The following is a 13,926-nucleotide window of genomic DNA, read 5'->3' as shown; positions in this document are numbered from 1 at the left end:
TCTTTGATAGTTAATCATACATAGTCTGTTTATCATGTAACTTTATCTTTTGGTTGGTCTCAATTCTCAAGGCTCCTGATAATGTTGGGCACATAGGAGGTATTTACTAGACACAGGTGACTCTTATGGCCATGAATGACAAGAAATATTATCTAGAACTGGTTCTTTGCTTCTAAAGCATTTAATGTCTTCATTGCCTTTCTAAAGAAATCCTGCAACAAGATGTGGATGGGTTGGAGACCTTAGACCCTCTTACCCCTGTGCACTTAAAGATCTTAAATTGTTATCATCTCATTTTAATTCACATTATTCTCTTTCTTTAATAAAAAGTATCCATGGAGTTAAAACATTATGCTTTTAAATAATTTCCATTGAAAGTGGACCAGGAAAGTGAAGGTAGGGTACTGAGTGCTGATGGAGCTTTGTTGTTGGTTGGGTCTGGGATGGGGAAAATGGAGATCTTCGAGTATACATTCAACAAGTCTTGTAGACCAAGGGAGAAGAGCCTGAGAAATCACCATAATCACCATGTTCGTCTTATTCTTCAAGGAGACGAGGAGAATTTTTTGAACTCATAAGAAAAAATCAATTCAGTTTTGAAGATCCTCTTCAAAAGGAGTTATTTCTGTAAGTTGACTTTACTGCTCGTGCAAGCTTTGCTTGCTTGCTAATTGGGATTATTTGTTGTGTGTAATGACGTTTCAGGTTGTCCCCTGCTCTGGAGTGTATGTAGCACAAAGGACTGAGTGTGATTGCAGGCAAGTTGAAGTAACTAGACCACAGGACAGCAGTGCTCTCCAGTGGACCCTTCCAAATAATACTTTTCCTTCTCCCTTCTTTTAGCAGGAGGTAATACCTCTGCTGCTATTTGCCACTATCTCTGTCATGGCAATAACTTTCATTAGTAAAACAGATCCAGGAAGCCACCACAGTCCCTGCACTTGGGAGGATGAAAGAAAATGATTACCACAAGGTCAAGGTCACCCTGGGCACTAAATGTTGAGGCCCTGTCTCAAACAATAAACCAAAGCAAAGTTATCAAGTCAATAATAGCTAAAGGTACCACAGAATTGCAGATAATGTCGATGCAATATTGATATCAACGTTTTATAAACAGATTGAGATTTTTTTTAGCCTCTAAAACAAATATGCAAATTAAAAGGAAACGCTATGCAAATTCCTGGCTGTTCTATATAGTCATGCTTTCCTTAATGTCAACTTACCTTCCAGAATAGTGCCTTCGAAACGCCCAGTCCTGCTCCTGTGACTATAAAAACAAAGAGAGAAGCACAACGAAGTTCTAAGTTTGAGCCAGTTCTCTCTCTCACAGAGACGTTTGTAGTCAAGCCCTTATGGTTAGTCACCTTTGGCAGGCACAATTATGCTGGCGGGGAGGGTTGAACTCTTTTATGGCCGTGGGTTCCACCTGCAATGAAAAATACCATCAATGCACTCGTTCCTGTGCATTAGTATTACTATAGGAGCGAACCTGGCAGCATCAGCATCCTGTGGTTCAGGAGCCTGTGCTTAGGTTGGGTATCTCTAGGAGGACAAATAACACTATGCTTGTTTTGTAGGTTTTGCGGGAATAGCCTTTTTGCCTATTTCGTCAAACAAAGTAAAGGCACTGTTAGACAGACATTTGAGTCTGACTCAAGGAAAGGCAGTGCTGAAGTCAGACATTCTCTTAGAATGCGCACAAAGCTTGGGTTTGATCCCTAGCAGAGCGTGAAAGAGATGTGGTAGCCCACACCTGTAATCCCAGAACTTTGGTAGTGGATCAGAAATTGAAAGTCATTCTTGGCTACATAGAAAATTGGAGGTATCACAGGATACATGAGGCCTCCTCGGCACATCTATTCTAATGCACATTGTTAGATCCTGGAGACAGGGTGGTTCCCTCTGCTCTATCTAGAGAAGGGCTAACAGCCCCCTCTCCCCCTTGCTTTCCTCTGCTGGAGGAGAAGACTCCCCAGCATGCACCATCCAACCATGCAGAAGTTGTTGCAATGACAGCCCTACAGGTGGTGTGTGAATGAAGGTGACCCACTAAACCGGAGTGTCCTCAATAGGATATGTGATGTTATCCTTGTGGTTAGTCGGTATGATTTCATCTCGTTATCAGTGTGAGAAAACCAATGATCAGACAAGCGTTTATCCAACAAACAAACTCTAGTAACACACAGCCAAACAGTGAGGGTGTATCACAGTTACATCAGCCGGGTTTCCAAACGAATACATTCTGTTTGTGCTTTGGTTTTCCAAAATTGAGTCTTCTGTTGTTAAACAGATTTTAAGTGAACTTTTCATGAGTAACTTCTTACCGAGGATAAATACTCACAAGATTTGGGGGTTCTCTCTCCTCTACCAGGGCAATGCTGATGACTGCCTGCGATCTCTCTGCGATTACGAAGCCCTGGCCGATTCAACAACGGGTATGTTGCTCAGTGGTGATCAAAGCAGTACTCAAAAGTCAAAATAAGAAAAGTCTCTTCTCTTAAAGCGAGCTTTGGAAGTCAGGATTTATGGAAATTTCCCTCTAATTTTAAGCAGTGTTAAAAGCAGATGGTTGAACATGAAAATGTTTCCCTTTTTAAAAGATTCATTTACACTTAATATCTGTATGATACATTGAAAAAGATGGTTTAAAACTAGCTGCTGGTTTGATTCCAGTGCTAATTACTTCTTGCTCACTCTGGAATATTTTTGAAGCATCTCCCTTTGATAGTCTTGAAAATTAGAAGAAGCAAGGTTTTCTTGTGATTTAACCTGTTAGGCTGTCCCTCTGTTCTAAGAAGACATTAACAAGTTCATGTAGGGAGTGTTAATAGCTGTTGGCAAGGGCCTGATCAAGAGGCCGGAAACAGATCCTTCTGTCTGAGTGAGAAGTAACTGCCCCAACTCTTTTACAGAGCGGGTAAAGTAAAAGTACCAGAAATGACTGCATTGTTATATATGCTGTATTTTTGTTGGGGGGGGGGGGGGCGGGATTGCATTCAAAATCTTAACACACAAGCAAAGATTGTTGGTCTGCTTTTAAACAAAGCTCTAGGTTATATATCATGAATACAGCAAATGTGGGCTTTCTCATGAAACATAGATATGGAAGAAACAAACTCATCTGTGGACTGAAGGTATGGTTCGGTAGGGAGCCCCCACTTTCCATGTACAAGACCCAGGGTTCCATCCCCAACAGTTTCTGCTCTATATTAAATATGATTGCGTGCCCATTTCCAAGGAAAGAGGGAAGATTAAAAAGGAGGTTGCCTTGCTACTCTCTTCTGAACTAAACCCTTTTAGATATTTGAAACAATAACATTTAAAAGAAAAAGGCCCAAGGAAGTGGTTTATTGCTGTAGGGAAGGGTATAAGATACTAACTGGAGAGCCTGCGCTGGGCATGGCCCATGGTGTTCAGACAAGGGGATAATGGAATAGTTGGAGAGTCTGCGCTGGACACAGAATATGGTGTCCAAGGACCATGCCGCTACCCACTATCCTTAGCCACTACATGCTACTTCAGCCATAGACCTTAATTTCTTTCTGTGTGAGATGGTTCAACATGCTTTGTAACACTGTTTTAATGATTAAATAGCAATGCTTCATGCACAATACATAGATAAAGTAATTATGTACAAAGTCTATAAATGTATCTTGCTACTGTTTCTGCCAATTCAGCTATGGTGAAGATAATAACATCCTAGGGATAATGGTGGTTTTTGTGTTTACCCTTTGTCTGTCTTATTCTTTCATGTCTCTGAACATAGCAGTAGGTAGAAGATACTGCCAGGTTCAGCTGCCAACTTGGGATGGACCCTGACCAAACGCATCAAATTAGTTTAACTTAAAATCAGGAATTGGGATACAGAAGTTCTTGTATTATTTAGGATTGTTTGTAACTATGCTGGGTTGTGTGTGTGTGTGTGTGTGTGTGTGTGTGTGTGTGTGTGTGTGTGTCTCCTTGGAAGTTTAAGGTTATTTTTTCAATTTCTATTAGGAATTGTGTTGGAATTTTGATGGGGATTGGTTGAATCTCTTAACTACTTTTGGTAGGATGGCTGTTTTCCCAATATTAATCCTACTGATCCATGAGCTTGGGAGCTGTTTCTATATTCTGGTATCTTCTTTCATTCCTTTCTTCAGTGTCTTAAGATTTTTATTATATAACTATTTTACTTCCTTATATCTTTAAAAACTTTTTCAAGTTTTTGAGGATGGGATTATTTCCCTTATTTCTTTCTCAGGATGTTCACTGTTTGTATAAAGAAAAACTACTGATTTTATGTGTTAATTTTGCATCCTGCCATTTTACTGAATGGTTTTATTGGCTGTAGTTTTCAGGCGGAATCTTTAGGCTCCTCTGTGTATGGAACCGTATCATCTGTAAATAAGGATACTTTCACTTCTCCCTTTCCTTCCTGTATTCACTTCACCCCCTTCTTTTGTCTTACTGCTCTAAGACCTCTAACCCTGTATTTAATAGGAGTGGAGAGAGTGGACATCCTTGTCTTGTTCCTAATTTTAGTGGATATGCTTTGAGTTTCTCTTCATTTAGAATATTTGTATGTGCTTGTTGTAAATTTATCTATTGTGTTGTTTCTCCAGGATATTTTTCATGAAGGAATTTTATGTTTTATTATAGACTTTTTCTGCATCTAAGAGGTTCGTGTGGTTTCTGTCCTTGGGTCTACTTACATGTGGATCGTATTTATTAACTTATCTATGCTGAACCATCCCTGTATCATTGGATGAAGCTAGCTTGATTATGGTGGATAATATTTTTGATAAGTTTTTGAATTGGATTTGCAAATATTTTATTGAGAATTTTTACATCTATGTTCATCATGTATATTTGACTGTAATCATCCATTGCTGTGGTTGAGCCTTTGTCTGGTATTGGTGTAAAGGTAATACTGCCTTTATTAAAAAATTGGAATTCTTTCATTTCTATTTACAGAATAATTTGAGGGCTGTTGCTGTTAGTTCTTCTTTGAATATATGGTAGAATTCTTTTCTGACTCCATATGACTCTGGACTTTTTTTTTTTTTAGTTGGGAGATTTTTTTTTTTAATTACTGTTTCTATCTCATTGGATGTTATGGGCCTATTTAAATTATCTACTTCATCTCAGTTTAACACCGTTAGATCACATATGTCTAGAGATTCATCTATTTCTTTTAGGTTTTGCAGTTTTATAGAAAACAGATTTTTAAGGTCTGGGCTTCTGAGTCTCTGAATTTCCTCAGTGTCTGTTGCAATGCCTCCCTTTTTTCTCTATTCTTTTCTGTATTTTATGTGCATGAGTGTTTTGTCTGGACATGCACCATGTGCCTTCCTTGTGCCGTGGAGTCAGAAGAGGATGCCAGATCTCTTGGAACTGTGTTGCACATGGCTATGGGCCATCATGCCAGTGCTGGGGACACAGCTCAGTCCTCCACAAGAGCAGCTGTGCTCTTAGCACTTGGCCGTCTCTTCAACCCATTATTCTCTAATTTTATGCTTTGGGTCCTCTCTGTCTTTGGATTAATTTGACTAAAAGTTTATCAAGTTCTAATGTGTTGTTTGTTTTCCAAAGCACCAACTCTTCATTTCATTGATTCTTTGTGTTCTATTTCTTTGATTTTTATTTCATTCATTTTACCTCTTTGCTCGATTCCCATCTACTTTTTTTGGGCATTGTTACTTTTTTTCTGAAGCTTTCAGGTGTATAATTAAGTCATTAATATGAAATTTCTCCAGTTCTCTTTATGTGGGCATTTGTTGCTGGAAACTTTCGTGGTTCTGCATTCATGGTTTTGCCTCGACTTCGGTATGTTGTGTTTTCATTTTTGTTTTAATGCAGGAAATCTTTGATTTCCTTTGACTTTATTTTGGCCCAGATGTCATTCGGTAGTGTGTTCCTTTAGTTTCCAGGAGTTTCCTACATTGTGTCATTTCTGTTGTTGATAGCTAGCTTTATTATTTTGTGATCAAACAGGATAAGGGTTGTCATTTAACTTTCCCTGTATTTGTTGAGACTTGCTTAGTGTCCTAATAGGCGGTCGGTTTCAGAGAAAGTCCTGTGGGCTGATATAAAGAATGTGTACACTTTGGTGCCTGGGACTAATGTTCTGTGAATGTCGAGTTTGATATATGATGTCATTTAACTCAAAAGTTTCTCAGTTTAGTTTCTGTCCAGATGATCTGCCTATTGGTGAGAGTACTAAAATCACCCACTGTCACTGTGCTGGGGTTTATCTATGATGTTACATTCTGATCTCTAGACACACATCTTGTCACACACATGTGCATATGCATACACACAAATAAACAAATAAATGCAAAGAAGGAAATCTTAAATTGACTATGGAAATAAAAATAGATAAAAACTGATTTAGATTTAAAAAAACAAAAACTAGCACCCCGAGAAAGAGGAATTCATCCTAGGTAACTTTCATGCTATGATTTCTAGGCTGAGGGATAACTTGGCAGGTAAGAGCCCTCATGCTTTCAGAGGCTGGGCTTCACTTCCCAGCACCCACACCAGACAGCTCACAGCTGTCTGTAACTCCAGGTCTAGAGGCCACAGCACCCTCTTGTGACCTCTGTCCGTAGGCACCCATGTGTAACACGTTTTTCTTGTCAGACTTTATTTGCACTACCAGTAATGCAAATAATGACAGAGAGACTTATTACTAATTATGAGTGCTTGGCCTTAACTTAGACTTGTTCCCAACTAGCTCTTATATAACTTAAATTAACCTATTCATATTAATCTACATTCTGCCATGTGGCTTGTTATCTCTTCTCCATATTGTATCTCCTCTGACGCCCTCCGACTCTATTCATCTTCATGGGCTAAATTCTAGTGCCTCAGATTTTTCCCAGTTTCCTCTCTGTCCCTGAAGGTCCTGCCTGTCCTCTTCTGACTAGCTATTGGCCATTCAACTCTTCATTAAACTAATCAGAAGGCACCTTAGGGAGAGATTCATCTTCATAGTGTACAAAAAAATTATCCCACAGTAGTTACACACACACACAGAGAGAGAGAGAGAGAGAGAGAGAGAGAGAGAGAGAGAGAGAAATAAAAAAATTTTAAAATAAAAAGCAGTATTTTTGGTGCCGGGAACGAAAGCCAGGGTCATGCTTATGTTAGGGAAGCACTCTCTCCCAGGTCCTAGAAACAGTAATTTACCCTATGTCTATAGAGGAATCTACTTTAAAACCAAAATCATGACTAAAAAAGACGTCCTATAATTAAAGCTTTAGTATAAAGTATTTTCAAATAAAAAGTAAGACCCATTGCGACTAGCCAGACCCGAGACTCTATATATGATGGACAATCTTGGTTGTCAACTTGACTGCCTATGCAGTCAACTAAAACCTAAGCAGCTATGTAAACCTTTAAATGATTTCTCCATCTAATTACTGAGGTCGGAAGACCCACCCTAAATCTCAATCATTTGATAGCAGAAGGCACACCCGTGACCTAGGCTGCACCTTCTGGCGGCAGACCACATAAAAGGACACAGAAGAAAGCTCTGGCTTTTTGCCTGCTTGCCCTCACTCTGGCTCCAGGTTCAACTCTCCTGCTGCTGAAGTATTCCTCCGCTGGTAGTAGGATCTACTACTTTGGGATTCCAGCACAGACTGAAGACCAGCTGAGGCGCCCGGCCTTGTGGACTGAACAACCATGGGATTCTTGGAAGACAGCCATGGTTAGACTATTTGTACCGCAGGCTGTAAGACACTGAAATACATACTCATTCCGTCACTTCTGTTCCTCCACGGAACCCTGACTCATACACATTGTGGTACCAGGAGTGGTCCTACAGACAACAAATTATACGGATCAGTTTCTGTAAGTGTGAGGAATGGGCTTTCCAACTTGCTGGCACCCACAGGTACTAGAGCCTCTTAGAATCATGAAGAGCATTAAAAAGCCAGGGTGTGAACTCTCTGAAGAATGCCCTGAGACAAATGCATTTGCTTGTCCTGATTGACCTATTTGGAAGAGCAAAGGATTCATAGGCACAAAACTTTTGACAATAGTGGGAAAATAACCGTGCCAACTGGTTGCTTTTAGCACTTCTGAATATATTAACAAAAGAAAAAAAAGTGCTACGTGATAAAATTTACCGGCGTCTAGCGTCTCAGAAGCCAGTGCCAAAGGAAAGCAATGAACGCTGTGATGCAGCGCTCCAGACATGCATGCGTGAACGGTCTAAAGAGTCCAAGTGTAATGGAAGAGAATGTTCTCCCCAGCAGCCACAGGACTCAATCCATTCCTACCTGACCTCCAGGAATATAATACCACCCTTCCTTTCTTCGCCCGAGGTAATCAATCCTTCCTTGTCTACTGAACCAGCGGTGACTTTCTCTGAAGGGGATGCCAGGCGAGACAATACTGACGTCCCTCGGGACCCACCAGTAGTTTCCTCTAGCCCCGTGACCAGACCTAAGGCTAAACAGGCTCCTGGAATGGAGGCAGAAAATGTAGTCGGTGAGGAGGTTCACTATACCCCAGAAGAGCTTAATGAATTTGCGAATTCAGGCCGGAGTCTGGGAAATCTATGTAGGAATGGATTTTAAGGGTTTGGGATAATGCCGGAAGAAACACTGATGGATCACGCTGAGTTGATTGCTACGGGTCCACTGAGTGGACGTTCTAGGTTTAATATGGAAGCTCACGCAGTTGTTTGTGTTTTTTGGTTTTTTTTTTTCCTTTGTTTTTTTTTTTTAAGGCCCCGATCATCTGCCTCTTTCGGAAAATAGCATACTGGTCCACTGTAGCACAAATCCTAGTTGGTCTTCATAATAAAAACTCAGAGTCAGATATTAGGGGTGAAAGCCGAGAGATCAGAGAAGCAGAGTGGCCAGTCACTAGGGAGTTCTCACCTCTACCAATGCTCAGACCAACGGAGATCCTGTCCTCAGACTGCACTGCTCCTCAGACTGCTCTGAGCTCCTGTCTCCTCCCACCTTATATTCCTCTCTCCGCCCAGCCATATCACTCCTGTCTCCACCTCCCTAGTGTTGCGATTAAAGGCGTGGGTTCCCAAGTGTTAGGATCACCTTTGTGTGATCTTTTTCTCTTTTAGACAGATGCAGTCTCTTGTAGCCCAGGACAGCCTTGAGCCAACAGAGATCCCTCTGTCTCTATCTCCGGAGTCCTGGGATTAAGGTGTATGCCACCGTCCTCTGGCCTCTAGTGGCTTAGCTCTGCACTCTGATCTGCAGGCAAGCTTTATCTGTTAAAACACAAACAAACTAGCACTTTAGTCCACTCTATTGATGGCATTATGCTGACTGGACCAAGTGAACATGAGGTAACAACAGCTCTGGACTCAGTGGTAACACATACGCACATCAGAGGATAGAGAATAAATTCAACCAAAATTCAAGGGCCTTCTATCTCCGTGAAATTCTTAGGAGTCCAGGTAGTATGGACCATGCAGAGATATTCCTTCTAAGGTGAAGGGAAAGCATTGCACCTGGCCCATCCCACCACTGTTGCAAAAGTAGCAGCAGGGCTGCCTTCCCGCCTGCCACCCGGCTAGCTTTACCCGAAATGATTACACAGAAACTGTATTCTTTTAAACACTGCCTGGCCCATTGTCTTCAGCCCCTTATTAGCTAACTCTCACATATTAATTAACCCATTTCTAATAATTTGTGTAGCACCACAAGGTGGTGGCTTACCGGGAGGATTCTAACCCACATCTATCTTGGGCAGAAGAAGCATGGCAACTGCCTCACTTCCCTTCTTCCCAGCATTCTATTCTGTCTACTCCGCCTACCTATGTTCAGACCTATCAGGCCAAGCAGTTTCGTTATTAATTAACCAGTGAAGGCAACAATTAGATAGAAGACTCTCCTACACACCACCAAGAAAGAAGTACAGCAGCTGGTGGGCCTATCTGGATTCTAGAGACAGCAAATTCCTCACTTCTGTGTGTGACTTTGGCCCACATACCAAATGACAAGGAAAGTTGCTAGCTTGGGGGCAGGGGCTGTAACAGAGGAAGGCTTGTCAGCAGGTCCAGGCTGCTATGCAAGTACTCTATCACTTGGACCATATGGTCCAGCAAATCTTCTAGGATTTGGGGTGTCAGTGACGGGTAGGGATGCTGTTTGGAGCCTGTGGGAGGTGAGTAGGTGAGTCACAGGGTTGCTGTAGAGAAGAGCAACTGGTACACTGTGCATCTCAGTGCATCCTGCACAGTTAGAGGAGCCATTCTGAAACTGGAGCTTCACGTCATTTTATACTGCCGCTATCAATTGTATTTATGCATTTATCCATCATCCCCCCCCAAAAAAAAAGTTAAAAGAAAAATCAACAGCAGATTTGATAAAACTAGAAAAGCAATAGCCAAAGTCATTCTAAGGAGTAAGAATACTTCCGAAAGTATCACAACACCTAACCTCAAATTATACTACAGAGCTATAGTGATAAAGACAGTGTGGCCCGATCATAAAAACGGGCAGGACTAGAAAGATGGTCAGCACTTGCCGCTCTTCCAGAGGGCCCAGGTTCAGCTACCAGCACCCACATGGCATCTTACAACTGTCCACTCCAATCCCAAGGCATCTTATGCCCTCTTCTCCCCTCTTCAGGCACTAGGTCTGCATGTAGTATACATACGCACATGCAAGCAAAACACTCATATAGAGAAAATATTTTTTTTAATTTAAGTGGACAGGTATTCCAATGGAATAGATGAGAGGACCCGGAAATAAAACAGCAAACCTATGCCCGTGTAGTGATATTTTATTTGTATTTTAATAAATGAAGCTTGCCTGTAGACCAGAGAGTAAAACACCCGCTCTGTTCAATCTTACAGACCAGGCAGTGGTGACACACACCTTTAATCCCAGCAGCCCCACTAGTTTGCCATAGAAACCAGGCAGTAGTGGTGCACGGGAGGAGACAGCTCTCAGACACAGTCTCATTCTGAGATTCCTGTCAGCAGCGTCGCCATTTCAGACTGAGAGGTAGTGATAAGAGCCAGTGGCTGGCTGTTTTGCTTGTCTGACCTTCAGGTTGAATCCCAATATCTGTCACTGGGTTTTTATGATTCGTGCTACAATGCCCCCTTGATTTTTTGCAAACAAATACGAAACATACATTGGGGGAAAGGAGGGTAGCCTTTTCAGCAGAGGGTGCTGGTAAAACTCACTGTCTACCTTCAAGAGAATGGAATAAGGTTCCTTCCTATCTGTTACCACTTCTCAGAAGTCAATTCAAAATAGATCAAGAACTGATTTAAAACCTGAAACGCTGAGACCACAGATGAAAATGAGGGATATTCTTCATGACAGAACTTCTGAATAGAACTCCTGTAACAAGACTGGCCCTTGGCACAAGCAGCGACTACCTGGGCCCTTGTGAAATGAAAAGAGGTCCGCGGAGCAGACGGCCAACCCGCAGAGTAAGAGAATCTGCGCCTGCTAGGCTTTGAGAAATTAATTTGCCAAGCGAACAAAACTGCCAGTCAACAAATGGGCTAATGAAGGTATAGAGAGTCCTCTTAAAAAGAAACACAGATGGCTGGTGACTATTATAAAATGTGTTCAATATCCCTAGCCATTGGGGAGATGCAAATTAAAACTATTTTGAGATCCCATATTATCCCAGTCAGAGTGGCTCTCATCAACAAATTTGACAGCAAATGTTAGAGACAATATGGCGAACAGGGAGCCATTGCTCATCACTGGTGGGGGTGCAGGTTAACACAACCATTATGGACGTTAGTTTGGGGGTTTCTCCAAAGCTTGAAAGCAGAGCTCCCATGTGACACATCCTCCCATGTGACCTCCTGGGCCCACGTTCACAGGCCTCTGTCCTCTGTCACGGAGATGTTTGCATCCTCATGTTTATGGCTGCCTCACTCACTGTAGCAAAGGATTGGAAACAACCTAGTCTGTCGCCAGATGAACAGGTAGTGAAAATATGGTATCAATATAGACTGAAATTGTATCAGCTCTAAAGAAGATGAAGTCACAAAATGTTCGTGAATATGGGAGGACTTAGAATGTATAATGTAAGAAAAAACTAAAACTGCATGTTCTGTCTCAAATGTGGATCCTAGCCTGTAGTATGTAGGCACAGATATTATGGATACATATCTCTATCTATCTATCTATCTATCTATCTATCTATCTATCTATCTATCTATCATCTAGACAAATGAACACGTAGATACAAAATAATGTAGAAAAGAGAACAAGAAAGAGTAAATATTAGGTGATGAGGAAATTTAGACAGTGAACATAAAAGGATGTAAAGCTAAAATAACTTTTAATAACGATTATTATTTAGCTGGACAGTTGGCTCAAATGGTTAGGAGCACTTGTTACAGCTGGGCAGTGGTGGCACAGGCCTTTAATCCCAGCACTCAGGAGGCAGAGGCAGGCCTGGTCTAGAGAGCGAGTTCCAGGACAGCCAAAACTACATGAAAAAACCTTGTCTTGAAAAAAATAAATAAAAACAAACAAATGAAAAAGAGCACGTATTGCTTTCACGGAGGGCCTGGATTTGATTCCCAGCGCCCACATAGTGGCTCACAATCATCAGCAACTCCAGCCCCACAGCATCTGACTCTGATGCCCTCTTTTGGCTTCTGCAGATACCAGGCCTGGATGTGGTCCACAGTTATACAGGCAAGAAAAATATTCATACATGCAAAATAGTACAGAAATCTAGAAAAGTTTCAAAACAAGCATTATTACTGATAATTTTAGATTGCTCGCTATTCAGTTAGTATTGTAGGCCACGAGGGACAAAAGCAGATGAGACGCTTTGTCAGTGTTGACAGCTAGGGTTGTCAGTGCGAATGGGCCGCTGAAGATCTCAGGCAGGAAGCATTATACAGAAATCCTCTGGTCCTGAATCTGAACTGGAAACATTCTGTGAAGTGATGCTGTGTTCTAGTCTCACCACCTGGAAGAGTTTATGCATAATGCCCAGCCACTGGTATTGAGTTTCTCCTGGACTGAGGCCTCTCACTGACTCAGCTTGGAGCATCTGTGGCTCCATCAAGACATGAACTACAAAGCAGGAAGGTGAGCGTAGACAGCCTTGTTATACCGAAAGCAAAGACGTTCCCAGAAAGCCATAGAGTGGGTGTGTCCAGAGGACAGACACCCGATCCAAGAAGCCTGCAGTGGCCAAAATGGAGCACCCAGAAGGACTGAAGAACATAAATATGTTTAAACCTTAGAATTCAAATAATGAAGGCATTAGTGAAAATGGAACCTTCTGTTGTCACCTTTGGCAGATGTTTGAGAACCAGGTGGGTTTGTAATGGGGACACTGAGAAGAAGCCTGCTTTCTCAAATATGAGTTACATTGAAGCATAATCAAATCATTGGCGTGGGAAACTTCCTTGGTACTTAAAGCTAATTAAACAAACCTGAGAAATGTTGACGTTGACTGTCACCCTCGTGAAAATCCCTAATAAATGGACTCCAGAAAGCCTCAGTAATTATCACCAGTATCACACTAGGAGGGGCAGCCTCCATATAAGCAGTCACTACTGGACATCTCCAGCACCATGGCTACGGAGCCGGAACCGACTGGTGAGAAAATGGGATGTCAGCCAGCTGAGCCTCAAGAACCCAGGAAGGGGCATTATGGAAATGTGGTCTACAGAATCCGGACTCTGGAAAGCTGTAAGATAAACAAACCAGGGTGTTCATCAACAATAGAAATCGCAGGGAAAGATGAAACGAGAGATTACAGGAAACTCAGAAGCCCGTCACCAGCTGCAATATAACATTTGGTACTGCTCCCCCACCCCCATCTTTTATAAACAGGTGCATAAGAGCATGAAGTTTGCCGTGACCTTGTGTCTCCTAGGAATGTCAGAAGCCACGTCCATAAAACCCTCATCAGCGTGACTGCCCAGACATGAGCTGAACAAGGGAGACACCAATAGACTTGACA

General features: G+C 41.9%; 1 protein-coding gene across 2 annotated transcripts in view; it reads left to right on the top strand.

Moving 5' to 3' along the window:
• Pde5a (phosphodiesterase 5A) overlaps positions 1-13,926 on the top strand; it is a 137,870-nt gene that overhangs the window by 115,479 nt on the left and 8,465 nt on the right. For both annotated transcript variants that reach the window (XM_087897608.1, XM_087897609.1), the window contains exons 17-18: positions 550-627; positions 2,372-2,435. In XM_087897608.1, the coding sequence (XP_087753734.1) occupies positions 550-627; positions 2,372-2,435 (142 nt within the window). The remainder of the gene's footprint in view (positions 1-549; positions 628-2,371; positions 2,436-13,926) is intronic.

Source organism: Myodes glareolus, chromosome 17, assembly GCF_982192425.1.
Source record: "Myodes glareolus chromosome 17, mMyoGla1.1, whole genome shotgun sequence".
In the NCBI taxonomy this organism is placed as follows: Eukaryota; Metazoa; Chordata; class Mammalia; order Rodentia; family Cricetidae; genus Myodes; species Myodes glareolus.
Note: the sequence above shows the minus strand (reverse complement) of the source record. Positions and strands in the feature narration are given on the sequence as shown.